Source organism: Rhinolophus sinicus, linkage group LG12 (assembly GCF_036562045.2).
Source record: "Rhinolophus sinicus isolate RSC01 linkage group LG12, ASM3656204v1, whole genome shotgun sequence".
NCBI lineage: Eukaryota > Metazoa > Chordata > Mammalia > Chiroptera > Rhinolophidae > Rhinolophus > Rhinolophus sinicus.
Genome location: NC_133761.1, coordinates 10,981,785 through 10,993,880, shown reverse-complemented (window position 1 = coordinate 10,993,880; position 12,096 = coordinate 10,981,785). Strand labels below are relative to the sequence as shown.

The 12,096-nt window shown below is 51.8% G+C and overlaps 1 protein-coding gene across 1 annotated transcript; it reads left to right on the top strand.

Annotated features, from left to right (window-relative positions):
• The first annotated feature begins 3,280 nt into the window (after positions 1-3,280).
• Positions 3,281-11,711, top strand: TRIB1 (tribbles pseudokinase 1). Its single transcript, XM_019723608.2, has 3 exons — positions 3,281-4,568; positions 6,574-6,866; positions 9,297-11,711. The coding sequence occupies exons 1-3, from the start codon at positions 4,209-4,211 to the stop codon at positions 9,760-9,762; spliced, it is 1,119 nt and encodes a 372-aa protein (XP_019579167.2). The 5' UTR covers positions 3,281-4,208; the 3' UTR covers positions 9,763-11,711.
• The last annotated feature ends 385 nt before the right edge of the window (positions 11,712-12,096 follow it).

Here is a 12,096-nt window from a genome sequence, read left to right as displayed (position 1 = left end):
CCAGACAGAAACAGGATTCAACAGCACCTGGGAGGACATTTAAATCTGACTGCAGTGCTGGGGAAGTCTGGGTGGTGTTTTGAAGGATGAATAGTTCATCAGATTGGCGGGGGGTGGGGGGTGGGGAGAGAATTCCAGTAGGAGGAAACAGCACAGGCAAATGTGCAGAGGTGTGAACTGGCATGATGATTTAGAGCCCTACCAGAAGCTGCCATGGGTAAGGTAGAGATGAGAATACAAGAAAAGTGAGGCTGGTTAGGGAAGTGGGGCCAGGAAAAAGGGCCTACTTTTCCACACGGTGGTAGTTAGATTTTATCTGAAAGTCCCTGCAAGGGTTTAGGCCAGGGCCTGATGTGGTAAAGTTCAAATTTTAGAAAAAGTGCTCTGATGTGTGTGTGGGGAATGGATTAAGGACACATTTTGTTTTGTGCACCATTATATCTTCAGCACCTAGTAGGTGCACTGGCAGATGAGGTGCTCAGTGTATGCTGAAATGATAAATGAGTGGCCCAGTTAGAAGATTACTGCAGAAATCCAGAACGTCCTAAACTAAGATTATGAGAGTGGAGAGGCATGGGTGAACATAGAAAAGGTACAAGGTTTGTATCAGTCAGGAAAACAGAACTCAGGCCAGGAAGTGCAATGGAAAGAATCTAAAGTGGGGAACTAGTCACAAAGGTATTGGAAGAGCAGAAACAAAATAGAACAAAACAACATGGTCCAGGGGGCAAGCAGAGATTAGCAACATCAAGAAGTCCCTGCCATCCTAAGGCTGGAGGGACAACAGTGGTGTCACTTGATTCCAGGAGCCAGAGTGTCTAGAATGAGCCAGGACTATGAAGAGGGAAGGGGTTGCATGGTTGGGTTCCCCAGGGAGCAGACTCAGTGATGCAGCTTAGCATGCAGGGGTTTATTCTGGAATGTCCTGGGAAGGATGGAACAGATTGAGCAGAGAGAAAACCTGGGCTGGAGGCAATCTCAAGGAAGGCCTCATTGCCCCTATATGGGAGCTATGAAGCTGGCATGCCCTTCAGAGTCCACTCAAGTTAGGGCAAGGGGCCAGACCTTTATAATTTCACAGATACCAGTCACTAGATATGGACCTCCTGGGAAGTCAAGTGTGACTATGGACAGGGTAACCCTTCTCAGCCAAGGCAATTTCCAACCAAAGCTCCCAAAAGACACCCCAGCAGTTGGGGAGGGGAAGGGATTAAATCCTTCAGTTGTGCAGGAGTATCTGGCTGTACACGCAACAGCCATACAAAGGGGCTGTCTGGGGTGGGGAAAAGGAGGGCTGGAGCCACAGAGGAAGTACAGCCAGTGCCCAAAGCAGACAGAGTAAGGAAGGAAGTAGCTGCTACCCTCCACTTCCTCCCACCTTCCCATCTCTCTCCAGGGCCTCCCACTGGGCAAACTAGGCTGGAAGCCAGTGGGCAAGAGAGCATGGGAAACAGAATTTGCAAGGGGCAGCCCCAGGGAGCTGAGCAGGAGAGGGCTCAGAGAGCAAACATGTCTAGTATGGACCCAGAGACACATTGGTTGTGGGGGACAGGAAAAACGGCGCGTTCAAGGAGAAATGACTGCCAAGGATTCCTGCCCAGCGGTCGCTGGTGGTGACACCTCTCTCAGAGGAGGTGAAGGAGGTGCATACCTGGGAGGAAGATGCTGATGGACCATGCTGAATTTGCCGTCCAAGTCCAGATGCGAAGGCACATCTTTGGAGACTTTTACATTTTTCCCAAAGGCCCTATGCAGGCCCAGCTCCTTGCCATCCCTGCAGCCACCCTGGTCTGTTTGAACCAACCCTGCCCTTCTGGCTTGGCCTCGCCCCATTCATAACTTCCCCCTGAGCAACAATCTCACCATCCCACACATCCCCCAGGTCAAATGCCTTCTAGATGGAGCCCTTCCTAACTCTTTTTTCCCTACAAACTGCAATCTCTCCTTTGAGTCACCACAGTGCTTAAGAGCTTGAATATGCCACCACTTACTAGTGACCTGACCACAGCAACTAAATCTTTGCAGGCTTCTCCCGCTGCGCGCCTGTAAAACTGAAGTGCAGTCATCTGTGAGAAGTGCTAAAAACAGTGCCTGACACATTGTAGACCTCCATGTTAGCTATTGGTATTATTTTAAATTTCATCTCCTAATCTCCAGCATCTAGTCGTTAGAAGATGCTCAATGAGTGTTTGTTGAATGAATGCAGACAATATGGAAAAGGATTTATCTTTGGGTCTCGACCTAATTTTAGAAAAGTTAGTATTTAGCAGCCACGCAGGAACTCTCTGATAATCATCTACGTTGGGTGTCCAGGGACTCCAAATTGACCTGGTTCTCATGAAATAAAACGATAGATTCTAAGTTTTTTTCATGGAGATTTAGGGAGGGTCTGGCACACATTTCGTGCTCACCAAAATCACACTGAAATCACACGGTACGAATGCAAGCACGCGACCCGGCAGGATTGCTACGGTGTACGCCGTATCACTGTCGGTGGCCAGAAAGACTCCCACTCCCCTAACTGCCCCTCACGGAACCGGGGCTGGCATCGGGGCCCCAGACCCTGCTGTGGAGGCCGGGGAGGAGGCAAGAATCCGGCGGCGGCCACGTGGGCCCCTTCCGCCCGCTCCCCACATCCTTTGTTTCCCACCGGCCCCGGCTCAGGAAGCGCTTTCCGCGAGTCACCGCGAAGGGGCGGCCGGAGACTGGGGAAGCTATTTCCGTGCAATCCCGGCGGGCGGCAAGCGCGCGGGAGGGGCGTGGAGGTGGAGGCAGCGCAGAAGGCCCAGTGTTTGCTTTTATTTCATCCAACAGAAGGTTCTATTTGTGGAAGCGAACAGACGCTGGGGATTAGAGCTGGAGGGGACAGGAAAAGGAAAAAAAAAAAGCCACATCCACTACCACACTCAGGTCTCCCCCGGAACTACCGCGTGGGGGTGAATGACTGATTCTGGAATTCATCACCCTCCGTATCCTCCTTTCCTCCGGCTGCAGCTGCGCCTCGGCGGCGCCCAAGGCTCCAACCTCAGGTCCCTAGGCGCAGGGCGGTGGAGGGATCCCTTGGGCGAGAGGCATAACGGCTAGACTACCGCCAGAGGAGGGTGCAGAGAACCGTGGTGCGCGCTCCCGCAGCCCATTGTGCTCTGTGTGAATGGGGAGCGCGCACCAATCAGCGGTCGCTGCTCCCCCGCGGTCCCGCCCCTCCCGCCTATTTCCTCGGGACCCTGACGTCACGGGAACTTTTCCTCCGCCCCCTCCTCGGGCTTCTCTAGCTGAGCCTCAGGGCTGCTGGAGGGCGCCCCGCCTCCTGCCCAGCCCAGTCCGAGGGGCGGGTGCGCGAGCCCCAGCCGGCTGCGGACACACCACCTGCGCCAGAGCGCGCGCTGCCCCGAGCATCCCCAAGCGCTCGGGCCACCCCCAACGCCCCCGCCAACCCAGCTCCACCTCTGCTCCCCCCTTCTGCTCCGGTGACTGCTCGCTGGTCGGCCGGGCCTGAGTCGTCGCAGCCACCTCATTGCACAACCCGGCTTCCCAACTGTTTACACAGCCCGGCCTGTGAGTGTGTGTGTGTATACTGCGTGAGTCACCGGGAGGCGGAGGAGGTGGAGGAAAAGGAGAAGGAGGAGTGCACTGGCCGGGATCGGTGCGGCGCACTCACTCACTCACTCACTCACTCACACTCAGTCACTCTCTCCGAGCGCGTCTCGCTCGTGCACACACACACACGCTGGGAGCCCCGGAGCGCGCAGGATCCCGAGCGCCGCCGAAAAGTTGCTCCGGCTTTCGCTCCGAGACTTCTTGTGTTGGGAAGTGCATTTGCTCGGTGGCTCCTCCGAGTCTGCGGAATCCTGTCCTCGCGGCGGCTCGGGACCTCGGGAACGCCGGCTGCCGCCGCCTCTGCTTCTGGAACTGTCGGCAGCCTCGAAAACAATAGCGGCGGCTGTCCCCAGCGAGGCGCCCAGTGCCCGCAGGGGTCCGGGGACCCAAGCAGGCCTTCGACCCCAGGACGCGCGGCCAGCGTGGTCCCCGCGTGCAACGCGAGCGCCGGGGAGCGGCCCCTGTTTTGCCCCCGTGGGGGCCGAGCCCAGCTACGCCTGCAAACTATCCCGCGGGCTGGAATAAGTCGCGGCGCCGGCGCCGAGCCCGCAGCGCCTTCCCGCGCGGATCCCGGGACGTACAAAGCCGGGGCGGTCCCGGCGTGGGACGGGATGCGGGTCGGTCCCGTGCGCTCTGCGATGAGCGGCGCCTCGCAGCCCCGCGGCCCGGCCTTGTTGCTCCCAGCCGCCCGGGGCGCTCCGGCCAAACGTCTACTGGACGCGGACGACGCGGCGGCCGTGGCGGCCAAGTGTCCTCGCCTCTCTGAGTGCTCCAGCCCCCCGGACTACCTCAGCCCCCCTGGCTCTCCCTGCAGTCCTCAGCCTCCGCCTGCCGCGCCGGCTTCTGGCGGCGGCTCCGGGAACGCGCCGGGGCCCAGCCGCATAGCCGACTACCTGCTGCTGCCCCTGGCCGAGCGCGAGAATGTGTCCCGGGTACTGTGCATCCACACGGGCCGCGAACTGCGCTGCAAGGTAGGCGTCCGGGGACCGGGATCCAGTGGGGGTCGGGGGGTGAGGGCGACTCAGTGTCAGACAAAGGTGCTTGGAGTCTTGCCCGCCGGCTCCCGGGGGCCGAAGGTGCCACCAACGCTTGAATTTGGAACAGGGCGGATGTTTTGAGCCTGATGAGGCAGCATTTGACCAGGTTCACCCTTTTGGGGATTGAGGGGTTTCGGGTGAACCGATCTAATTAGGGGGCTCGGCGGTCAAGAGGAAGTGCAGTGCTCAATTCCTTTATCTCTATAGTATTTCCTTAGCGCCCAGAGCAGCGCGTGGCGTTCCATATAAGTTATGGAATTGAAATGGATTCCAGAGCCATGCCATTCCCCTTCTCTCATTCCCCTCGTCCCCCCACCCCCCCGCCTCTTGTCCTGGAAGGACGCCCTGCAGTGGGTGCCTCCTTGGAGCTTGGAGCTGCGGGCAGCTCCCTTGCCGGGTTTTCAAGGCACCTGGGCTCTGCTGTCGGTGTCCCGCTCGGTTCTTGGGGATTTCGTCTTGAACCTGCGCTGGGACGAGAACCCTACAGAGCAGTCTGAGGGTGTCTTCCAGCCAGGGCGGGGGAATTTGCCTGGAGTAGAAATGTTGGAAAGACAACACCGGCGAGGAATCCTCGCTTCCATTCATGTCTTTATTTTCCAGCCAGCTATTTTTTTTTTTTTTTTTAACAGAAGGGCTTTCATCCCCAACTCCTGGGATCCTCCGCCTGCCCCTCCCGCACCCATAGACGCAGGCCATTCCTATAGCCCACCCTTTGCGAGCCTGACACCCTCGTCACAGACTTTCCTGAGAACCCTCTGGGCTGCTCCTTTGCACCCGAAGGGTAGGGTCACCCTTCAGTTAAAATCGTCCTTGGGTTTTCGGTCACTCACCTGATCCCCCCAACTCCCGGGCTTGCTGCTGCCACCTACTGTCCGACCTGAATGAAATTTAAATCGCATGATCAAGCCCAGTTTAAAGAGGGAAAAATCTTTTCTTCTCAGTGTCTGGGGGGCTAAGAGCTGTTTGGGGAAAGTATGTGTGTGCGGTGGGGTGGGGTGGAGTCAGAGGAAGGGGGCAGCAGAGAGATTTTTCTAGCTGGTGCCAGAGCAGCCAGGCCTCAGAGGTGGGGTGGGTCTAGCCATTGTGCAACCCCTTCCAGTTCCTCTGAACAGATAATAGCTGAATCCAGATGGTGACAGCCCGTGTGTCACCGTTTCCAGTTGAGTCCTAGGATATGAGTAACTGGACTAAACAAAAGGCTCTTAAAGAGACCAGCCAACTTCTTAGAGGCAATACTACCCATTTCCTGGGTGAAGGTGGGGATGGGAGTTGGGAGGGGAGGAGATAAACAAGTGAAAAACAAACAAACAAACAAACAAAAAAATGGTGGAGGGGATCCCATATCCGGCCCGTGAGAATTTTCACTCAAGGCTGCTTATACCTGAGCCAGACTGTAGGCAGGTTGCTTAAGGCTGCGTTGTCAGTCTCTCCGACTCATCTGTTCCTCTGACTCATGACTGATCTGCTTGTCCTCCAGTCCCGCTTCCACTTGGAGACTGCAGTCACCATAGCCCCAGCTCTCTCTGTGCTGAGCACCTTGGGTTTGCAGGAAGCCATGCATTTTCAGGGCCTGCTTTTCAGCCACTTCCAGCAGCATTGCCTGCCAAAAAGGAAGGGCTACAGAGGATGGGGACTTTGGGACTAAGTGTTCTAGAGCCGATGGTTTCACGGAAGGCAGGAACATATACAGAAGACAGTTCTTTCAAACCTTCCATATGGTAACCCATTGGATGTTTGCTAGCCCAGAGCCCTAGAGGGTGCTGGTTTGGGGTGGTAAGTGCAGCCAGGATTGCATATGGTGGGGTGGCACAGATAAGGGGAGTAAACGAATGGAGCCTATTGTCAACCCAAGCTCGAAGATTGAGAACTGCAGCCCAGCCTGGGATTTTGGAGGTGCCTTCTGCTTTTCTTGCCTAAGTTGGTCACCTTCTCTCTGCAGGTGTTTCCCCTTAAACACTACCAGGACAAAATCAGGCCTTACATCCAGCTGCCATCACACAACAACATCACTGGCATTGTGGAGGTGATCCTTGGGGAAACCAAGGCCTACGTCTTTTTTGAGAAGGACTTTGGGGACATGCACTCCTATGTGCGAAGCCGGAAGAGGCTGCGGGAAGAGGAAGCTTCCCGGCTCTTCAAGCAGATTGTCTCTGCGGTTGCCCACTGTCACCAGTCAGCCATCGTGCTGGGGGACCTGAAGCTTAGGAAGTTTGTCTTCTCCACGGAGGAGAGGTGAGCAGTCTCCACAGCCCTTCCGGTGGCCCTTTTGGAACCAAAATGAAGGTGCAGGTTGAGGAGTTAGGTCCAGTGTGTTGGTTCAAAACCACACCAAGGGCTCTGTTGTCCCAAGTTAGTTTTTAGAAGTCCGCTCCTGAGGGGCCATGGCCAAGGGTGGCTTATCCTGCACTCTTGTGGATGTGGCTTGGGGACACGTTGGTGCTTCTGCGGGATGTCATGTGGTAGCAGGAAGCCCTCCCCAGTTCCACCCCAGGATTAAGTTTATTCTCCATTGTTGTCAGAAAGGTCAGTTCTACTGGGGTGCAAATGTCAACCTGCCCTTCACAGCCTTGACTCCTAGAGGAAGTTTTCAAATCCTGGCTTACACCAAGTGGGATTCTTTTGTACCCAGAAGGTATCGCAGAGGTAGTTAGAATGTTGTATTTGCAGAATTCTGCCCTCCTCCACATCATATTCCTGTTCTGTCTCAGGCTTGGCCCCCCCCCCCCAATGTTTTCACAGTCTCCAGAGACTTTTTAGACACCTCGTTTGGCTATGTCTTCAAAAAAATAGCCATATTGAATGCTAAATGGAAGTTGGCTGGGATTGCTTGCTAAATATAGATCGTGGCTTACCTCATAAAGGACAAGATGCTCTTGATAAGAGAATAATGATACCTTAAGATTCAGAATGGAGGTTTCAGACAAGACAATTCAGGAAGCCACAGGAGATAAACCGTACCTGATTTTAAGAGGTAGGCCACATCCCTTGTGGAAAGATTAAAAGCAGTAGTGTAGAATTCTAGAGGTGGATGTGTGTTACTTGGTTGTAGCTATTTATGCAGGGCTGACCCCACCTGTGCTTTTTTATACCCTTCACGCCAAATCCTATGAAAAAGTACCCGGTCGAATTACCAGAAAGCACGGCTTTGTATCTGACCTTGCAATAATTATTGAAACATACCGATTAGCAAAGAAAAGCAAAGTGTTTGCAATAGAGAAGTTTCCAATTCCTGGCACATGCTTCTTTGATATGGTGATGTATTTTCTGAAACATGCCTTCCACACCTCCCTACTAGCTTTTGAAATCTGCATTGCACAGGCAAATGTCATGTGCATGGAGTTTGGCAACCCGAGGGTTAAGTAATGGCAGGCTGACGCTAGCCGTGTAACCAGCACAGGTGCAGGGTTTTAGTGCTACAGCAGCCAATCGGGGGTAGACAGTGTGGGTTGAGTCATATTTTCCGTTTACAGAACCAATGGGTATTTTACATAACGATGGGAGGTCAGGCTGAGGACACACTGAAGTTAGCACATGCATGCTACACTCCAGGGAACAGGAAGGCAGGAAGATAAAAAAAAAAAAGGCAACCAGCCCTTTGAGAGGAAAAGGAATTGACCCATTAGCTAGTACCAAATGTTTGCGCTTAACTTCATAAGTGACTTACTGAAACAGGGCTATTTCAGAGAAGCAGGGAGGGGCACAAGATGTCACCGCATATTAGAGGTTCCCCACGTGGATCTCCAAGACTTGGGAAGCTGGATTTCAATAAGGAAGTCCCTGCAGCTTCATAAGGGAGCCTTTGACTAAAGATGATTCAGACTTTAGTTGTTACCCGAACAGATAAACCCTCATGTAGAGTATGTATGCTCAGGCATTCGTGTACCATCCTAGGGCATGTGTGTGCCCCGTGCACGTATGTAGGTGTTTTCAGGCCCCTGCATCCTTCTAATCCACCAGCTGCTTCTGTTTGCTCATATAACCTCTCTGTCTAAGCTAAGCGTTCTTTGCAATTAAACACCCCGATAAATGTAATGGACATTCTTTGCACCTTTCCCATCGGTTATCACAGCCTGGCCCCTGGTGGACAGATTGCTCTCTGTGTGTGTATTTCAATGTGAGCAGGAGTGCTGATGACCTGTGCGTAATAACTGACGTTGGGCTCCGTGTTCTGTAATGCAAAGCGTGGGTCCAGGTAGCCTTGGCCTTCAGTGGCATGATACGGGCAAGACCCACTTGTAGGATGCCCAGGCCCTCCCTGAAGAATCGGATACAGCGCTCTTCCCTGATAGCTTTTGTAGAAAAGGGCAGCCTTCCCCAGAGACCAGCTCCCACTTCTGCAATGTGCACTGGGTCAGTTGTGTAACCCCTATTAGGAGATTTCTTCTTAAGCTCTAGCATAATGAATAGTGTTTGGGGCTTTGCATCATGTGCTCCACCCCAGGCGCTCTCTTGATACTTCGCAAATGTTTATTGCAGTTCGTATGTATTGGTTTGTGAAATCCTAGGTCCTGGGTGGTTGCAGGGAACTGCTTACTGGATGAAGGGGTAAATGGCATTCCTTGGGCCTTGGCTATGAGTGCCCAGGGGCGCGGGTATTGGGAAGGCCTTGTTTTTCACAGCAGTTGATCTGGAAGTAATGGCTTGTTTTCCCCTCTCCTGCAGAACCCAGCTCAGACTGGAAAGTCTGGAAGATACACACATAATTAAGGGGGAAGATGATGCTTTGTCAGACAAACATGGCTGCCCAGCCTACGTGAGCCCCGAGATTCTGAACACCACCGGGACCTACTCCGGAAAGGCGGCGGACGTGTGGAGCCTCGGGGTGATGCTCTACACCCTCTTGGTGGGGCGATACCCCTTCCATGACTCAGACCCCAGCGCGCTTTTCTCCAAAATCCGCCGTGGACAGTTCTGCATTCCCGACCACATTTCCCCCAAAGCCCGGTGCCTCATTCGCAGCCTCCTGCGACGCGAGCCTTCTGAGAGACTCACCGCTCCTGAGATCCTACTCCACCCCTGGTTTGAGTCGGTCTTGGAACCTGGATACATCGACTCAGAAATGGGAACTGCAGACCAGATTGTTCCAGAGTACCAGGAGGGCAGCGATGTGAGTTCCTTCTTCTGCTAATCCCAGAAACCTCAGAAACCTCATAATTCTCACACATGGCATTTCCACTTCTCAAGATGGACAGGCCTTTCGACGTGGTGCCAACCAGATATGTGATGGCATAAAGATTGTAGCTGCTCAACTGAACATGGAGCCCCTCTGACTTTGCTGAGCGACTTTATTGATCTGAGTAGTGTACATGCAGTCTGATTGGCTGCCCTTCAAAAGCTCTTTCCCTTCGTAACAAACCCTTGCCAACTATCCCGTTGTCAGATTCGGGGGTGCACATCTTGTATAGGTGGCCAATCGTATGCGTATCCTACAGCATATAAACTTGAACATTCTAAAGGGAGAGGAAGTGAATCGCACAATGGCATTTGGGGCAATAACCTATTTTAAAAGGGTGACAAATAATTTGGGCCAATAAACCTGCCATCTTCAAACTTGTCTTTGGTAGCTAGACTGTCGCTACCCCAGCTTCTCTGATTGGAGAATTCTGGTTTGTTTGTTTTTTTTGGTTTGGTTTAACACTCACCCTTTCTTTATACACATTTACCAACGACTGCTCCGTTTTTGGAGCAGACTGTTTTAGGAGCATAGGAGTCTGCCTGACCCATGAACCCAGACTTTCTCTTCCATTTCCTGTCAAGACCTCATTTGCACTAATGCCTTCTTTCTGACTTTGAAATGTCACCTTCCCACCCTCGCTATAAAGACACTGACCAGCTAACCGTGGAAAAGTATCTCAAAAGATTTGAACTGGCTATTTCAGAACTCTGAGCTCAGACAGAGAGACTGTAGATTTTTAAAAATAATTTGAGCGCTTGGAAACTGTTAGCTTTTTTGGTTCCCCTCAAATACGTTAGCATTTATTCTTTACTTTTTTCCCCAAGACCATCTCAGGGTGGAGCATTTTGTCTAGGAGGAGAAAGACAGGGAGACTCTACACTCCTCTCTCCCAAAGAGCAAATGTTAAATTTCAGAGAAAGTGAATTTTGGATAGTTCTTAGACCAACTTCCAGAATTATACTTTATACTTTAAGGCCCCCTCTCCCCCCCAGATATGGTCTGCCCTTGGCATTGTGTGTGTGTGCCTGCAGTTTTGCATGATGGGTTGTTAATATTTCAAATGTGGTGTGGTTTATGAATACACCTGTGTAATCAGCACCGAGTGAAATATGAAATAGCGAGCTCCGATTTTAAGTCTGGAGGGACTTTAAAAGTTGCCTAGTCCAACTTCTTTTCTCTTTCTGCCACCTCCCAATGCAGAAATCCCCCCTTCAGCTTCTTTTATAGCTGGGAATCCAGCCTCTGTTCGAATACTTCCAGAGATGGGAACTCACTCCCTACAAAAGATAGAGCTTAATGGAAAACCTGCAACTTGCATTAAAAAAACAAGTACAGATGAAAAATCAGTCAATGTCTCGGACAGGACTGAAATCTGGTGGTGAAACGGGTAAACCAAACATACTGTATTTTGAGAAATGGCACAAAAACAGGCAGTCATCTTTAAGGGCTATGCCTAGGCAAACTACTAACATGCATCGTTAAGAATGCCGTGTATACCTCATGTACTGTGTACTTTGTACATACATTTTTACCTTTTATACATATGTCTGATTTTTTTGTTGTCTTGGCTCTGAGGCTTGTTTTGTTGTCTGTGTCTGTCTGAAATAACCTGCGTGTCTAAAACCACGTGAAATGTGAATGACTATTGGCAATATTACCTTGACAGAATCATGGGACTTGGAGGAGAGGGAGGACAGAGGCTTCTGTCGCACTAAACGCTCTCGTGGTTGTTCGATTGTTGTATCTGTGATACATTACCCGGCTAAGGACTCTGGGCTGGCTGGAGCTTCTGCCGGGAAAGCTAGAAACACTAGATCCTTTCTGTACATGTGTATATATGTGAACAGTGAGATAGCTGTTTTTGACTTGTAGAGAAATTTTAATAAATCTGGTTTCGTAAACAGGCGCGGTGAATTTCTTTGGGCCTTGTGCTGTATCACGCTGGGGGATGCAAAGGTCTCTGGTCTCGGGGCTTGGAATCTCATGGAGGAAACAGGAATACACAGATGATAATTACTATATATTTGACAGAACCCATTCACTTTTTCCATTGAAGTGGGTGAATTCATTTTGATGGGTGAAGCCAATTTTGATGAAAGTGGGTTAGCAGGGCTATGGGTTCAGTTTAGAGCTGAGGAACATTTGAAGAGGGACATACATAAATAAGCCTTGAGTTGTAAGAATCCCTCTGGCTTTGGTCTTTTTTTAGGTCAGGGACCCTTGAGAATTTGATGAAAGCTATGGACACTTCTCAGAAAAATATACGTGTGTATCCCACAGAATTTG